At 35.8% G+C, this 16470-nt stretch overlaps 1 protein-coding gene across 12 annotated transcripts in view; it reads right to left on the reverse strand.

Annotated features, from left to right (window-relative positions):
* The window catches only part of RBMS3 (RNA binding motif single stranded interacting protein 3), a 717162-nt gene that overhangs the window by 53514 nt on the left and 647178 nt on the right, over nucleotides 1-16470 (reverse strand). For 8 of the 12 annotated variants that reach the window (XM_059162401.1, XM_059162402.1, XM_059162403.1 and 5 more), the window contains 2 exons: nucleotides 10446-10556; nucleotides 2535-2582 (listed from right to left, as the gene is read on the reverse strand). In XM_059162401.1, the coding sequence (XP_059018384.1) occupies nucleotides 2535-2582; nucleotides 10446-10556 (159 nt within the window). The remainder of the gene's footprint in view (nucleotides 1-2534; nucleotides 2583-10445; nucleotides 10557-16470) is intronic. The other 4 variants (XM_059162413.1, XM_059162407.1, XM_059162410.1 and 1 more) reach the window with 1 other exon arrangement.

Raw genomic sequence — 16470 nt, forward strand, 5'->3', positions numbered from 1 at the left:
TTACATATCCTGTCTCATTCCCATCATGTACCTTACCCATTCTTGCCCAACTACTAACATCTTATTATCCTTTCAAATCCAGCTCAGAATTTACTTTATTCCTGATCTTATTAGATTCTAGATTTTAGTTCCTTCATACATTGTACATTTAAACATCACAAACAATGACAACAAGAAGAAGAACAACATTAAATTAGGCCATGGTACTTTTTAACATTGGTCTATTATCTCTTCATCTTTGTATTCCAAGTACTTGCATGTAGTGCCTAGCACTCAGAAGGTGTTCAATAAATGTTTGATGGGTTGATCAAATGATAATTAGGTTGGGTTATGTCTCTGTAGATTACCAACCAGACATCTTGAACTCAGGTGCATTATGGCAGTTTTGTCAGCTCCAACACTGGCAAAGAATTTATTATTATTTGAGTTGTCCAGTGTGGGCATATTTGGAGATATGAGAAGAAACTGTTATAACACCTTTGCCCATTTTACTCTCCTGATTTGGTCAAGGGTTGGGCAAAGGATACACTATTTTTCAGAAGTCATTCAAGTTGTGCCCACCAGGACAATTAACACACTTCTGGAAGGTAAGTAGTCTGTTTTCATTTAGCTATAGATCAAACATGCCAAAGACGTCTATGCAAATTCGTAATATGTCAAACCACCAATCCAAACTTGTATGGGGGAAGGGACTGTGACACTCCCATCCTGCCCCCATCTTATTTTTTCTGTTACTTCCGTATTAGTCTCTTCTTTTTTACTCTATGGCTGGGATAGTAACACTTTTTTTTTTTTTTTTTAATTCTAGTGATATCATACTTGGCTTTTCTAACTATTCTATGTGATTATTGTTTTTATTCCTTAAGCACACACAAAATTGGGGGTTAAGTTTCTCCAAGCACTACTTTGACTAAGTAATTTCTCTGCTGAAGAACTTTTAGTGATACCTGTCTGTCTATGGAACTAGGTGAGAGCTCCAAGCAGCCAGATATCTTGCCTCAATTGATTTGTGTAAGAGCCCTACCTATGACTGTTATCTAGCAAATGCTTTTGATGTTTCCTTGCTGTTGTTTTTGTTAATTTCGTTCTTGAAAGTGAAATCGTACAACTTAGTTGAAGGCACGTTCCAGTTTTTGTCTTCCACTATGATTAATGTTGGTGAATTATCAAGAGTGGAAGCCACATATTTAAAAAAGTCAAGGCTGTATGCATTGAATGAAGTATCTTCCCTTCCCAAGCATCACATATCCTAAATGAAATAGGCATGTTAAGCTATGACCGGTAATACACTTTGGGAAAGATCAGTGATATTTTAATTAATGACAATTTATAGAGTTTTCAAGAGGACCAAAGTGACTTCACAGCTGAAAGCTAACTGATTGTTTCTCAACTGAACTTTTAAGATGCGTATTCAGCCATGAGCATAATTTAAAAAGTCCACAAGACATGAGAAACAGATTACTCTTCAGATGCTGGGTCAGGCAAACCAGGTGGTCAAGAACACAGTGTTCTCTGCTTGAAAACCACTGTTCACTTGCCAGACTTTACTGCCTCTTGGGCTCTTTCATTCTATTTCTGGCCTTTGTCTCTTGCTCTGTCACACCAATGCCCTTCTTGGTTTAGATTTTATGTCCTCATCATCTAACACATCAAAGGATCAGAGAGTTCAAAGCTCCTCAGGCTGGCAGTATTTTATTTAGTTAAAAAAGTCAACAAGAATGAAAAATCGTGCCCATTTTCCTCTTTGCAAGAAATCAAAATTCGAAATTAAGGTGAAAGCACAGAGGATCTGTGCCATTCCAAATAAAAACCAACCTCTTCATATACATATACCCCTTACAAAGTGTACCACTGAATTTTACAAAACAATTTAAATGTTGCTAATTAAAATCCTCAAGATGCTAATGCATTCTCAAATCAATCTCTGCCACTTTGTTGTACAAATGGAACACTGGCAGCTTCTCTTCCAATATCCAAAATACCATTTATAGAACAAATTTGAACTTTCAATTCATTCAACAAACAATTATATCAAGAACCTACTATGTGTCAGATACTACGCTGGGTGTTGCGCAAGCAAAATGGAATGACTTTCTGATTTCAGAAGAATTCTGGTCTCTAAAGCAGTGCTTCTCAAACTAGTTTTTATTAATCTGTGCCCTCTTTTGATAAACATAAATATCCTTCTCCCACTTCCCAGAAATTCTGATGAATCCTTCTCACACTGAGATTCACTGATACACAGAACATAGACTCTATTTTCTGTGTATTCTTCACAAACCAAATATCTTTGAGCTTTCATTTTTTATTTCAAGAGCAACATACTCATGTTCCATATGCAAAACTGGATTGGAATATTAAAGATAAACTTTTTTGAACCACATATGCTATCCCGTTGTCAGTCCCAGAACTGAAATTCAAATTCCTGTACCCAGCCCTATTGAGAATCACTGCTTTAAAGAGTTTTGGAGAAAACCAGGCAACCTCCATCTCTCCCCTCCAATCAAATCTTAAAGGAATTAGAATTTTCCTACCTGACACAACAGCTGGTGGAGTATCATAATCCTGTCTTGGGACTGAATCTTTGAATGAAAAGAGCATGAGAAAGAATGCAATGAAGTACAAAAGAAAATAAAATAGAATCTTAGCTCTAAAATGTGGAAGTGCCCACTGTATGTCATATGGTTGCCTAAACCCCCTGCCTTCAAATGCTCAAGGCACTATGACCCCTAGTTGACAGTTGATACAATGGTCCCCAGAATTGCCACAGGGTATATGTTGTGAGGCCCCTGTGTGACCTGCTAGGGCAGTACATTCTATCCTAGGATTCCATCATCTTCCTCACTCTGTCATCATTTTGGCCCCTCCTGGGAGAATCGCTGTGAAATTTTTACCCTCTCTGGTTGATGCACATGTTCTAAAAAGCAGCCCATCTGGAAAGGGCCCAAAACACAGTGTGACATGAAATTCTAGAGAACAAAAGAAAGAACTAAAATTTTTAAAGAGATAAATAAAAAATGTGCATATTCCCACACTCTATGAAGATTGATACATTTCTGAAATCGGAATTTCATTAGTAATCACTCAGCCCTGGCTCTGATCCCAGGGACTGTTGGGCAAGGCCAAGAAGCTTTGTGGGCTAAAATGGTGAGAGCAGAGATAAACAGAGCAGAATCTATTCAACAGATGACTGCTGTCTTTTTCCAAAGTGTCATAGCCTTGGAAGGGGCAAATAGTAGATAAAAGTTAATTTAAACTACGTGACACCCGTTTCCAAATTTCAGGTTATGTGAAAACAAATATATCTGATTTTTTAAAAGATGAAACTTCGGCTTAATCTAATTGCTTTAGTCAAGGATCTTAAAAAGGAAAGTGGGACATGGCCTATGGCCCAAGGCCCCCCTTCTAAAAATGGAAAGTTCTCATCTAGCCCTAACTTCCCTTAGAGGGGCAAACTGTGTAAAAGGGACCAGATCGTACTCACGTTCAAATAAACTGCCAAAACATGATTAAATAGATGATTTTCTTTGACCCTTATTCTAGACACATGTCCATCATTCATTCCATTTTCAAATCAAAAACCTCAAACTTCATTTTCCCACCCCCTTGTTAACTGAATTTGGACTATCACAAATGTCTCCATTTAATCTCCTAGCCCTAAAATGATTGATGTTAATCCCTCTCTCATGAGCAAATGGCATGTGAGAAGATAGATTAAGACTTGGACATTGCAAGGCACCTTGGCCAGCAAAACCCAACATGCATCAAAGATTCAAATGCAAATAAACCTTGGACATGAGTTATTTGGTGTCTCAAAACAGGTATGTGAATGTGAGTTCATTGTAATCCCAAATTGAGAATAAGTAGAATCATTTTTAAAGGAACTTCAAACATTTTATTAATAGTGATAGTATTTCCTAGTACCTTAAAAAAAAAAAAAAACGAAAACTTCAATCACATATTATTGCTATAAATAAAAAAAAAGTTGATTTTATGACCCTGTCACTAGTCATTTCCCAAGAATATATTTATAACATTTAAAAATAAATCACAAGAGTAAATCATGCTCATTGTTGAATACTTGGACAATGTAGAAAAGGATAATGATTAAAATAAAAATTATCTCCCATCTCATCATCTGGAAATAACCACACTTATTTTGAATTTCTTACAGCCTTATTGCATAATTTTTTTCATAGTTGATACTATATTTCCACATGTGCAAATTTATATCCTGCTCTTTTGATTTAATATAATAATTTTTTTTCCTACTTTAAACTTATAACTTCATGCTGCCTCACATTCTGGTTTATGAATGGATTATAATTTAATTAATCATTCTTCTTTATTAGCCATTATAAAGAACATAGGGCTGGATATTTCTGAGGTCTAAAGGCTTTTCTGTTATTTAGAATATCTCTATAAAATAGCTTCTCAAAACTCTAACTGCGTGATGAATTGGAAGAGCTGTTTTGAAGTGTCTTGACTTGCTATTCAACTGACATTTTTACAAATTTAGATTTCTATCATCCCACTGTCAGTGACTGAGAATGTTTATTTCTTCACACCTTCATCAGTGATGTGTTTTCTTTTGATAACTTCATTTGATGGGTTATGTGTATATGTCCATGTAAGTATTTGATTAAATTACTGTTTCCTTAATTACTTTTTTAAATATGTGTTTTGGCATCCTGCTCCTCCTTTATTACCTATCCGTTCATGAGCTTTGGTATTTTATCTATTGGGGCTTTTGTACTCTGTTGTAACATATTTCAACTCACAATCCATTTCTTAAGCAGCAAAAGCTTGATATTTGCAGATAAACTTTCCTAATACTAGGATCTCACTTAATGCCTACTTATTGTTTATAAGACTACCATCAAAGTTCATTATCTTACACTAAGACTAAATACATTTTTATAACTATTTCCCTTTATCTATATTTTATTTCTTGTACTTGACTAGTTTTAATTAATTGATACATTTTCCTGAAAGTATACTCATTACCAATTATGAATTTGTAATACTAGTTCCTAATCCTGAGTCCACTTAACATCTTATGTTGCTTTTTTCTTTTATCACTGTCAATCTTAATACTCATATTCATAGCTAATACTTGAGGAAAGAAAATCTCCAGGCAAAACGAATAGTTCAGGATTTTCACCTGATAGTGTCAGAATTTTATAGCATTAAAAATGGAATGGCATGACTGAAAAATGTAGAGAACCATGGTGAACAAATGGATTACAATTAGAAGATTATCTTTGTGCGTGGCTATGGTTACACCATGGGACTCCAGTGATGTCACAAATCACCAGTGGATTCGAGAGCACAAACAGAACTGCAGATAAGGAACGTGCAGAACAAAAACTTTTTATTTCTTTGAACAGATTCTGGTGACATTGTAAGCCACTGGTGACCACCAACTGAACAAATGAAAAGGAGATAAGAAACTTGTCAAACAAGATTGTCATGCAGTTTGGAGGTTCTCATAACTCAGTAAAATCCCCAGTGGTTTCTGCTAAAGCTTACAATGGAGTGATAAGAAATTATGGATAATGGTGCTTTGGTTCTATAGAGGGAATCCTATGACAAAAAAATAAATAAATAAAACCAGTAAAGTTAGAAAATTCTTCAAGGTCAGCAGAGTCCTGGGATAAAAGTTATAATGCTTGCAATACAATTCATTTCTCCTAAGGCCTGCAGATTCTGCCCAGCTTAAAAATGGGCAAGGAATTCAACAATAAACATTTGAGTTTGCAAATAGTAGACAAAGATTAGTCAAACTACATGGTACCCATTTCAAAATTTGGAATTATAGGGGCTCAAATATATCTAATTTTATGACAATAAAAAAAGAGGCTTTGGCTTAATATACTTCTTGATCCCAGGGATCTCAGAAAGAAAAGTGGGACATGACCTGTGGCCTAAGTTCCCCTTTCTAGAAATGGAAAATTCTAATCTGGCTCCAACCCATATCAACCCTGATCCCTGCCTACTTTGGATTATTCACTGGATCTCTCTCTGCCCTGCCTTTGGGACCTGTTTCTGGCATTGAGGTTCCCGTGTTAATCTAGAGTTATCACTGCTCACACCTTGTCTTGCAGAGTTTCTGTGAGCTCAGACATCTGAAAGCCTCTGAGTAGTTACAGGTAAGAAAGACACATGGTCAGATAATTTTAGATTGACTGGCCGTGGCAACATGGTAGAAAATGGATTGGAGCAAGCTAAGGGCAGTTAGGAGACTATTACAATTAATCAAATGAGGCCCAGGGTAGAGACTCTAGAAATGTGGAGAAAGGGATGTAGTTGACAAACGTCTATGGACAGAACCGGTGGATCTTGAATAGTTGCATCTGGTGTTGAGGGAAAAGCAAAGAGTCGAGATTGAGTCCTAAGTGTAGCATTGGACTGCCTGGGCAAATGGTCATGGGATTAGTTGGAGAAGAATTAAGGAGCAGAAACACAGAAGAGGAAGAGGGTCAGTGGAAAGGAAATTGGGGAAACTCATGAGGTTAGTTTGTGTTGTACTGACTTTGAGATGTTGGAAGATTTAAATGGAGTTATTTTGCAAGTTGTTGGTTAAGTGATTTTTAAAAAGTCTAAGATGAGGTTAGCACTGAGGACTCAGTTTTAGGGGTCTTCAGCATAGAAGGCAAAGTTCAAAACCGTGAAAGTGGATGAGGTTGCTTAAGGAAATCATGTATGAATGAGAAGTTAAAAATGAAACCCTGGCTTAGCAGCCTATAGAAGCAAAGAAGAAGCAATGGCCAGAGACATCAGAGGAGAACCAGGAAAACCTTGGGCAGGAGTCACAAACTGAGAGCACTTAGGACAAACTGGGACTGATATTCAAATGCAGGGAGATTGCCTGTTAAAGTGCAAATATTTAGCTTGGCTTAAAAAAATGGGAAGGTGAGGCCACCTTGAGTCAGTATGACCATATAGCAATAGCTTTCTGGAGTTGAGCCGGGGCTGCCTTCCTTAGACAAGGCTGCCAAGGTACCCCTTCTCCCTATGATTGATTCATCCAACACTCAGACAGAGCTGTTACTATTATTGCATGAAAATATCTCTCATTTAAGATATAATCTCCAATATCATGTGTACTTATATTACATGACTATGTTTGTGACATGATAAATCTAGACAAAATTTGACATGTTTCCAGGCTGTCTTGTTTGATCTCCATTGGCTTTATTCATTAATGTGACTTAGCTGGCTTCTCTGGACTTTTGGGTTTACAATCCTGAAAAAGTTAGAAGCTAAGGAAGTAGAAACTTGAGAAAAATAATTTATGCCAAATGAGACAGAATGGGCCTAGACTTGTACTATGACCTTGATAATTTTCTATATTCCTTCTGGTGACCTGGACTGAATGGCCACATTAATGAACATAATGGCCACATTATGAAGCCACTTGAGGTAGAGAGATAAAGGCGGCTCATTTGATAAGCATCTAGCGGGTGTCACACATGGTTTTAGGTATGTTACGTATATCATTCCATTTAACACACCACCACTGGGATGTACATATTATTTTCCTCCTTGGTAAAAGAGGAAATAAAAATTCAGAGAGTTAAGTAACCTAACACACCATAGCTAGTTAGGGGCAGAACCTGGCTTTGAACTCAGGTTTAATTCTAATGCCCACTGTTCTTTCCATGATACCAAGCCACCTATTCCCAGCAATAGATAAAGCAATGGAAAAGATGCAGTAAGGTGGAGAAATTTGATTAAAAGAATCCATTTCAATTGCATAATAGCCACTACACACGCCAATCAAAAATTCAGATAAAAGGAATCTCTGATGGCATATCAAAGTGTAAGAGTGACAGTTTGAGAAAAAAGTATAGCCATATTCTGGACACCACTAAACATCAACAAAGTAATAGTTTTTCTCTCTCTGGCTTTCCAGAAACTTATGGAATTTTAACCCTTGGTAAACCATCAATTTACACAAAGCTTATGATGTGCCTAAGCATTATTCAGTATAAATGTGAAGCAGGAAAAGAATGAAAAAAAAAATTAGAAGAAATTTGGTGTTAAAAATGAGCCACCTGCTTAAAACACTCTAAGAAAGGGAAGGATTATATATCATTTTTGAGTAATTTGACTATTATTAGCTGGGCAAAAAACTATGATCTCATATAAATGCATTCTTGTTGAAATGCTCAAATACTAATCATAATATATGTTACTGAATCAGCCTCTATTGTAATTCTGAAACTGTTCTATATATTTTAGCTTATTTTTCAATTCTCTAAAGGATTCAGTCATATTCTTAATTAACCTAGCTCTTGTATTTTTTTCTAGTTGGCAAATCTGAATTTCAGCAAGTCAGCTGGTTTTGTTTTTGATTCAACTAAGTAGGATTTAGAAAGTGTTTCTTTCTAGACTTTCTAGATTTTCAGATGTTTGTATTATAAGTCATCCTCTTCTTGGATTCTAGATTGCCGTTCAACACAGTAAGATTGAATTACTTCACTTGTTCAGAATTTATCATCTTCTAAGGAGAGAAAGGCTGATATGAAGGGAAATCAACAGCGTAGACACAAGAAACTTCAGTTTCTCCCAATGAACTTGGGACTTGCTTTGTTAGTAAATGAGTGAAGTGACTAAATGTTTATGTAAATTACATGGCTGTGTTTGTGATATGAGTAAATATAGCCCAAATTTGGTGATATATTTCCAGGGTTTATTAGTTGTCGTCAAGGTTGGCCCCTGACTTGTGAATGACCTGGGAATGACATATTAGCTGAAATGGATAAGCATCTGGGAAAAGAAAATCAGGCTCAGGTGTATTATGTTACTAGATCTAGATCTGCAGGTGCATACATAAAGCCACCTTTCCATACACATTCCTAAAACTATTTCCCTGATGAAAATTAACTGTATCACAGTGTAGAGTTAAATATAGTCTTAGACATGACTTGAAAGTCTAGGTCAGAGACCTAAAAAATTATTGGATCTAGCCCCTGCTTTCAGACAGGTAAGCTATCATCAACTGCTTTTTATAAGTTCAGCGACTGAGGTCTCAGGTAAGTACTGTTTATTGAAAATCTCCTTATTGAAACAATGGGACTCTTTCCATCAGGCATATGGATTTTCTTCCTATTTAGGGCAGACTTTTCTGGCCTCAGTGGACATGTCAGAAACTTCTTATACTCCAAAAAGCCCATGAGTTGTTACATTTATGTGGCAAGCAAGCCATTGCTTTAAGGTAAAATTTCTGATATAAAGCTAGTGTCCTCAGTGTACATAGATATTTAGAGACAATGTCAGAGTACCTGTGAAGAATCACAGAAGTGGCAACTATGAGACATACAGGCTTATGTCATAGAGGTGGATAGTGAAAGAGCCCCCATATAGCATCACTGCTCACTACTCAACCAGACAGAGAGGGGAACAGACTGGAAGAGATTATTTTCCCAAAGACAGAGTGAAAGAACAGTGCTCAACCAAGATTTGAGTTTAGTACTCCCAACTCCTAGTCCAGTGCTCTTTCCATAATTAAGCTGTCTCACTCAGAAAAATGATTTTTAAAAAATGACTACATCTTTAAAAATGACAAAATCATCTGCACTAATATTTGTAAAGAGGAAAACCTGCTACCATAGTGTCATATGAAAGATTGACTTTGATTCTGATGTTTGATCTATACTGATAATGAACAAAATTGTAGTATTCCAGGTTGTATTAGACATTTGCCTCTTAACCATTTGGGGAATTGTCTTTGAATAGATTTTTTAAAAATAAAACAAAACTGTGTTAATGATGCCAAATGGTTGATATAAATCAATGCTGTAATAAACATTTTTATGTACTTTTTTTCCCCTAAAGAAAATAATGGCTCAACAAAAGTATCCCAACCTATCAAAAAACATCAAGTACACTAGATTCCTTTTCTTTTTTTCAACATTACCTGTCTACCTATTCAAAACAAAGTTGAAAAGAACTGGATTGTGTCAGGTTCTCAATTACTTTTTATTGATTTAAACATTGAAAGTAAATAACAAGCTCTATGTATTAGTCATAGTCAAGGTTGGCCCCTGACTTATGAATGACCCAGGAATGATATATTAGGTAGAGTACGTAAGCATGTGGGAAAAGAAAACCAGGCTCAGATGTATTACGTTACAAGTTCTAGATTTGCAAGTGTGTGCATAAAGACCTTTCCATAAATGGGTATCATACCCAGTGTACTGTGTCCTTTGAACAAGAAGTGACTCAAATTTAAATGCAACACAGTGGAAACTTCAATCTGGTCAATGGGAGTAAATGTGCCCCAATACTGAATGTGTATGCACGAGGCACACCGGAACCTGGAAACTTGTTTCAGTCAACGGCATAGGGCCAGTTTTGCTAATAATACCAGTAAAAGCTGCATTGCATCTTATCGAAGAAGTCCAAGAAAACAAAGCAAAACCAACTCTTCAACTCACCGTTCCTGTTGTGCCCAATGAAAGATGATTCATCTGTTGCGTCAGGGGGCCCATCATGTTTGCTGGCTGCATTGACATAGGATGGTCCATTGTCGGCGTAATCACAGCACCCTACAAGCACACACAATGTCCATCTGAAAACAGGTTCCACAAGGGAGGAAACTTTTAAAAACAATAAACACAGTCAACTACTTAATGTCAAATGTGTTTACTTTTTAATGAAAAGGATAAGTTCAACCATGTATGATTTTTTACATCCACCCATGCCATTTTGTTGTTATCTAAATAGATAGCACTAATAACTTCCTTTTCCTTTGATGTGATTTATCTATGATTTGTCTAAAATGCTTATCATTTATAATTCCAATATTCAATATAGAATGTGTTCCAAGATATCATACAAATCCTCTTTCATTGTTCTAAATACAAACTTCGCTAACTGAAAAACACTAACACTTTGCAAATTATCTAGTTTTTCTCAATATTGATTAAGACTTTTTTTGGCTTATGCTTTTATCCATGATTTATATGGGTAATTATTGATTATCTCAATACAATCTACCACCAGAGTAACAATGCTGGTCCAGATGAGTTTCTTGACTGGATCTTTTGAAGGACAGATTAAAATCTAGTACAAATGATATAAAAATCAGACTTCGTATTTTCCATGTTTTTCCTCCTAATCTTTTGACCTACTTTCTTTCTATTTGTGCTTTTGAAAAAGATAGAATACTGAACTCTGTTAAACGTTGGTTAAATGTAACACTGCTAAAATATTACCAAAAAAAAGTTAAGTTTTTCGTCGGATGTTAAGAAAAGCCTACTTCTAGAATATGCTCTTTGATTTATTATAACTGTTGGAAATGCAAGAAATAACAGATATTTAAAAAATTTTCTGTTCATATACATAGTTTCACATAGCTAGTGAAGCAAAGAGCAAACGCTTCCTCCCCACCCCCCCTTACTCTACCTTAATTGACTAGCTGAGAGAATGGAACAATTTTTTCTTAATTGAAAAGCTAAGGTTGGACAGCATCTTTGAGATTATTGAAATTTCAATGCTTTATTATAAAGATGACCATACACGTAGAAGCCCATGATATCACAACTCATTTAAATACCCACTGGTAATAAAATGATGATGTATTTGAATGCTATTTTTTTTCTGTAAACACTTTTTTCACTGTTTGACTTTTCTTCCCATGTAAGTGAACATTTTAAAGAAATAAAACTAGGACAGATTTATGTAGATGGCAGGATGTCAGCACACAAACCACCCGTAAGCAAATGTTTCTCAGAACGTTTTGCTCAGGATGATCAATTCCTCCTGGTATCCAAATCTGACTTCCTGACTGTATCTGTTAAAAAAAGATCAGGCTTTCATTCATCCTTCCTTGTGGGCTCCTCCTCATTAATATGGAGGGAGAATAGAAATTGAGCCAAATATTTGGAAATGTTTTGTTTTCAGAGCCAACATTGTTTGCAAGGATATTTGTGGTTTGCTAGACTCAATCAGAAATATATATATGTTATTTTAAAGATCTGTAGTTTATATATATACATAAATTTTCATTTGTGTTGTTTTAATTTCTTGATGCATCCATGAATTGTCATTCATCAGCAGACTTCTTGAATCAGAGACATGATAAGATAAGCTTTTAGTAATTATAATTCAGAGACACATCACTTTCTTTTCTGGCTGCCTGAATTCCGTTAAACAAAACCACATTAACTTTTTCCTTAAGAAAAACAAACAAACCCCCTCCCCCAAAAAAAAAACCCAGCTTCTGTGTTTATTTCCGGTGGTCGTTGTGCCATACCAACAGTGAACACTAAAAAACACTGGGTCCTTCTTAAAGCACTTAGGGATAAACTATAGAAAATCCTCAAAGTTAAGATGGAAGTCCTGAAGCACTTTTTTTTTTTTTAAACCAAAAAGTTGCACTTTCGCAACATTCTAATCTTTAGCAGGTGCAAGACTTCAATACTGTTTTGAGTTTGAAACTTAGACTACCTTCTTAGAATATTGCCCCTAGAGATTCCAACACCTAAACTGTCACAATCCTGGAAACCCCCCGGATTGTAATCAACCTGCTCTAGCTACATAAAGGATTGCTCATCATAAATCAGAGATAAAGACCAAATTCTGTTTGGTAGAAAAACCTTTCTTGTTAGTGCCCTAGAGGTGATCTCATTCTCCAGTGGTGCAAGAGGTAGACTTTAGTCTTTGTTTGGAAGGCAATATGCAAATGAGAAATGTGAGCATATGACAGATGAATCAAAATCCATGCATGATAAGAATAGAAGGATTGAATGCCTGCATTTGGAATTAATTTAGGAAGGATTGTTTGGTCTTTTTACAGAATCCTTTCTCAGAAAGTGTTTGGGGACTCATTTGATTACAGATGACACAGAAGGAGCGTTGCTTCTGTGGATAAACCAGAAACGTCACAATCAAAGGGAAGAGTAGGAAGAGGGTTGTCATAATTTGGAATTGCAAATAGCAGCAGTAGGCATAGAGTGGAAAACAATGAACAGAAATATTCCTTTCTGTTCAATAGGCCACTTACTGCAAATAAATGAACAATAAAATGGAAATTCTTGGGGGAGGACAGAGCCACTGTCTCTGCCTCCTCATGTTCAATGAAGAAAGAATTCCCATAAATTATTAAGAACATAAACTCCTTAATAGTTTCAAGGGATGAAAGAAATGTACAATTAGTGAGTAAATGGAAGTTGTAGAAAGGAACCCCCCAGAGAGGCACAACGTCTTGATGATACTTGATGGGGGACAACTTACAGAGTTTGAAGTGCAGGTTAACGACAACAAAGACTGGTGTTTGTCAGCCACTTTGCTCATCAAAGATTACATACAGAGTCTTCTCCATGTTGTGTAGGACGTTATTTAAAAACAAAACAAAATGAAAAACACAGAGGAAGAGAGAAAAGAAAGAAAAAAGAACAAAAAAGGAAAAGAAAAAACTGGTTCTTAAGGCAAAACTAGTGCCCCCCAAGCATAACTGTGCCTAATTAAATATACTGTCACATCCATTCCTATCCAATGCATTTAAGCCATAGATTGAAGAGTGTTTTGTGACAGATGTTGCCAACACATTAAGGGTAATTTCATTTACTCCAAATGTATAGAATGTGCTGTCTAACAGAGTTCACTTGGCAAATGGCAAAGCAAGAGGAAACAGATTTTTCATTTTAGCATCTCCGGATGTCTGGGTTTGTTCAATGTTTAAGCTGCAGAGAAAAATACTGTAACATGCTATAATCCCACTGAAAAGCACAATGACCAAACAGCTGATGGGAATGTCTGGTCTATTTTAGCCACTGCCTCTGCAAAAACAAAGCTGTTCACACTCAAGAGTTGTGGGGTGGATCTGGTCGCCCTAGTTCTGAAATAAACAATTTCAACAGTAATTTGGACAAAGTTTCCAAAGATCATTGATGCAAACATATCTGAACCGAGGCCATAAAAGCATCTATGTTGTTAACCTCCTGCCAGTATTTTAAAGAAATTTTAAGTCTTGGAGAGTTTATCAGTATTTTAATTTCCCAACAACAGGATCGCTGGCAAATTCAGGGAAAACATGTTGAAGTTCTCTACTATTAAGAGCACGCATCGTGGGCTGAAAACCTGTATGAAGGCCAGGAGTTGGACCACCATGAGAAGAACTGCCTGTATGAATATTCCTGTGAGTGTGTGTGTTTTAGACCAGTGTTTCCTTAAGTACCACCTGTCAACCAGCAGCAATAACAGACCAAGAACTGGAATTAGCATCCCTGAGCTTTGGGTCTTGAAATCTGTGTTTCCACAAATTCTGCAGGTAATTCTGGTGTCCTCTGAAGTATGAGGACACCATATAAACTGCTGTTGTATAGTCCAGTGGCACAGATACAGTGTCTTAGATACAAACACTTGGTTTTATTTTATTTATATTGTGTCTCAATTATTTGTTTTAAACAAGGTGATACAACATGATTAGAGCAATAATCACATTTTATCTTGTTTAAAAATGCAAAAAGGTCAAGCCTGCATTTTTGATCAACTGAAATGGGGTGATTATCTGAATAATTCAGGCCTAAGGCTGATGACCTGCCATGCTTCCATTTGACCAGTGTGGCTTATGCTCTATCATATTTGAGAATCTCTCATATTTGGAACCTTAGTAAGCCTTCAATTTGAAATCATAAGAATCTAAAAGGTAAGGAAATTATTTGGATAATGTAAGTGAAAGAAAAAAAAAAAAAAGAAATATCACTCTCTTTGTTCCTTTTCTCATGTCTAGACACCTCAGGTGAAAATGTTTGTTGCCCCTACTATACTCTTTTCCTGCAGTGACTTACACAAAACTACAGGACTTTTTCATAGTAATCATTCAACATGACTTAAAAAAAAAAAACAAAAAAACGGTTTAAGAGCATTTATCTTCATTTTCATCTGTATGTTTTCTGCTTCTCTGTTAGTTTTTAATATTTCTAGAATAAATGTCTCATTGAGTTGTGTACACCAGACTATTTTTAGCACATCTCAAGCAGGGTGCAGAGAATGATAGGAGCTCACAAGGAATCTACTTAGGGTCAATGATTTACCCATAGCAAAAATGATTTTGTAATGGAAATGACATAAAGATGTTTTGTTTAACTGGGAAAAGTGCTACTCAAACACAGTGTCCTGCAATGTTAGTGTGCAACATTCCTGTAGTATATGTAGAGATGTCTAGTTTTTTTCATTCGTTGATGTTGGCATGTTTTTTATTGTTGTTTCTCTTTCTTTCTTTCTTTCTTTTTTTTTTTTTTTTTGAAGGCAGCTGCTTTGCATGATTTAAGAAAGGCTGCCATGGGGACTGAACAAAAGAGAACTAAAGAGGCCTTCAACCTTCAATACACTCATTAATCCTCAACTGTCTTGATAAATTTTCAACCAACTTAGAGGAGGCAGTCTGGCTTTTGAAACAACTATGCTTGAAACCCAGAAAGCTATGACAGAGCTGGTAGATAAGACTTCAACTGTGAAAGCATTTGCAGATAACCTCTGACAAACATTGGAGGGAGGGAAGGAGGATGAATAACCATGGTTAAGCAAGAAAACAACTGCCCCAGGGCCCCACTTTAGCACTGAATCCCTTCCTTTTCATAATAATTCTCTTTCAAGATTTTCCATCCATGAGGGCAAGGGTCATGTTGACATACCATTTATAAACTCTATAAATAGGAATTGCATATAGAAAGTACTCAAAACAGTTCTTGTGAATTAATTTTAGATATCAGCACCACTAATTAATTATTCAGTTGAATTAAAAATGACTAACATTTAAAAAAAGATTTTAAATGGCTAACATTTACTATGATTTTTTAAATTTAGATTGTTAATACTAAAGGGCCTACAGCCTGTCGGCTGGTTCATCGCTATCTTCATGCTCTCTACAGTATAAGGCATATAATACATGCTTCATAAATATTGGTTAGAAGAATGAAAAAAGAGCAAAACTCTAAATCAAAAGGTACTTAGAAACCTATCTTGAGATTTCTAGTCAAAATGGAGCAATCCGAAGATTCTGAGAAAACTTGTTCTCACAAGGGGTGGCTCAGTTGTGTTTTTTAAATTTTTTTTCCCCTTGTGGAAATGATATTTTTAAAAAATTTAAATTCAATTAATTAACATATAGTGTATTATTAGTTTCAAAGGTAGAGTTCAGTGATTCGTCAGTCTTATACAACACTCAGTGCTCATTACATCACATGCCCTCTTTAATGTCTATCACCCAGTTATTCCAACCCCCCACCTCTCTTCCCTCCAGCAACTGTCAACTTATTTTCTATGATTAAGAGTCTCTTATGGTTTTTCTCCTTCTCTGACTTGTTTTATTTTTACTTCCTGTCCCCTATGATCCTCTGTTTTGTTTCTTAAAATCCACATATAAGTGAAATTACATGATAACTGTCTTTCTTTGATTGACTTATTTACTTAGCATAATACCTTCATCCATATCGTTGCAAATGGCAATATTTCATT

This window comes from Mustela lutreola, chromosome 2 (genome assembly GCF_030435805.1).
Source record: "Mustela lutreola isolate mMusLut2 chromosome 2, mMusLut2.pri, whole genome shotgun sequence".
NCBI classification, from domain to species: domain Eukaryota; kingdom Metazoa; phylum Chordata; class Mammalia; order Carnivora; family Mustelidae; genus Mustela; species Mustela lutreola.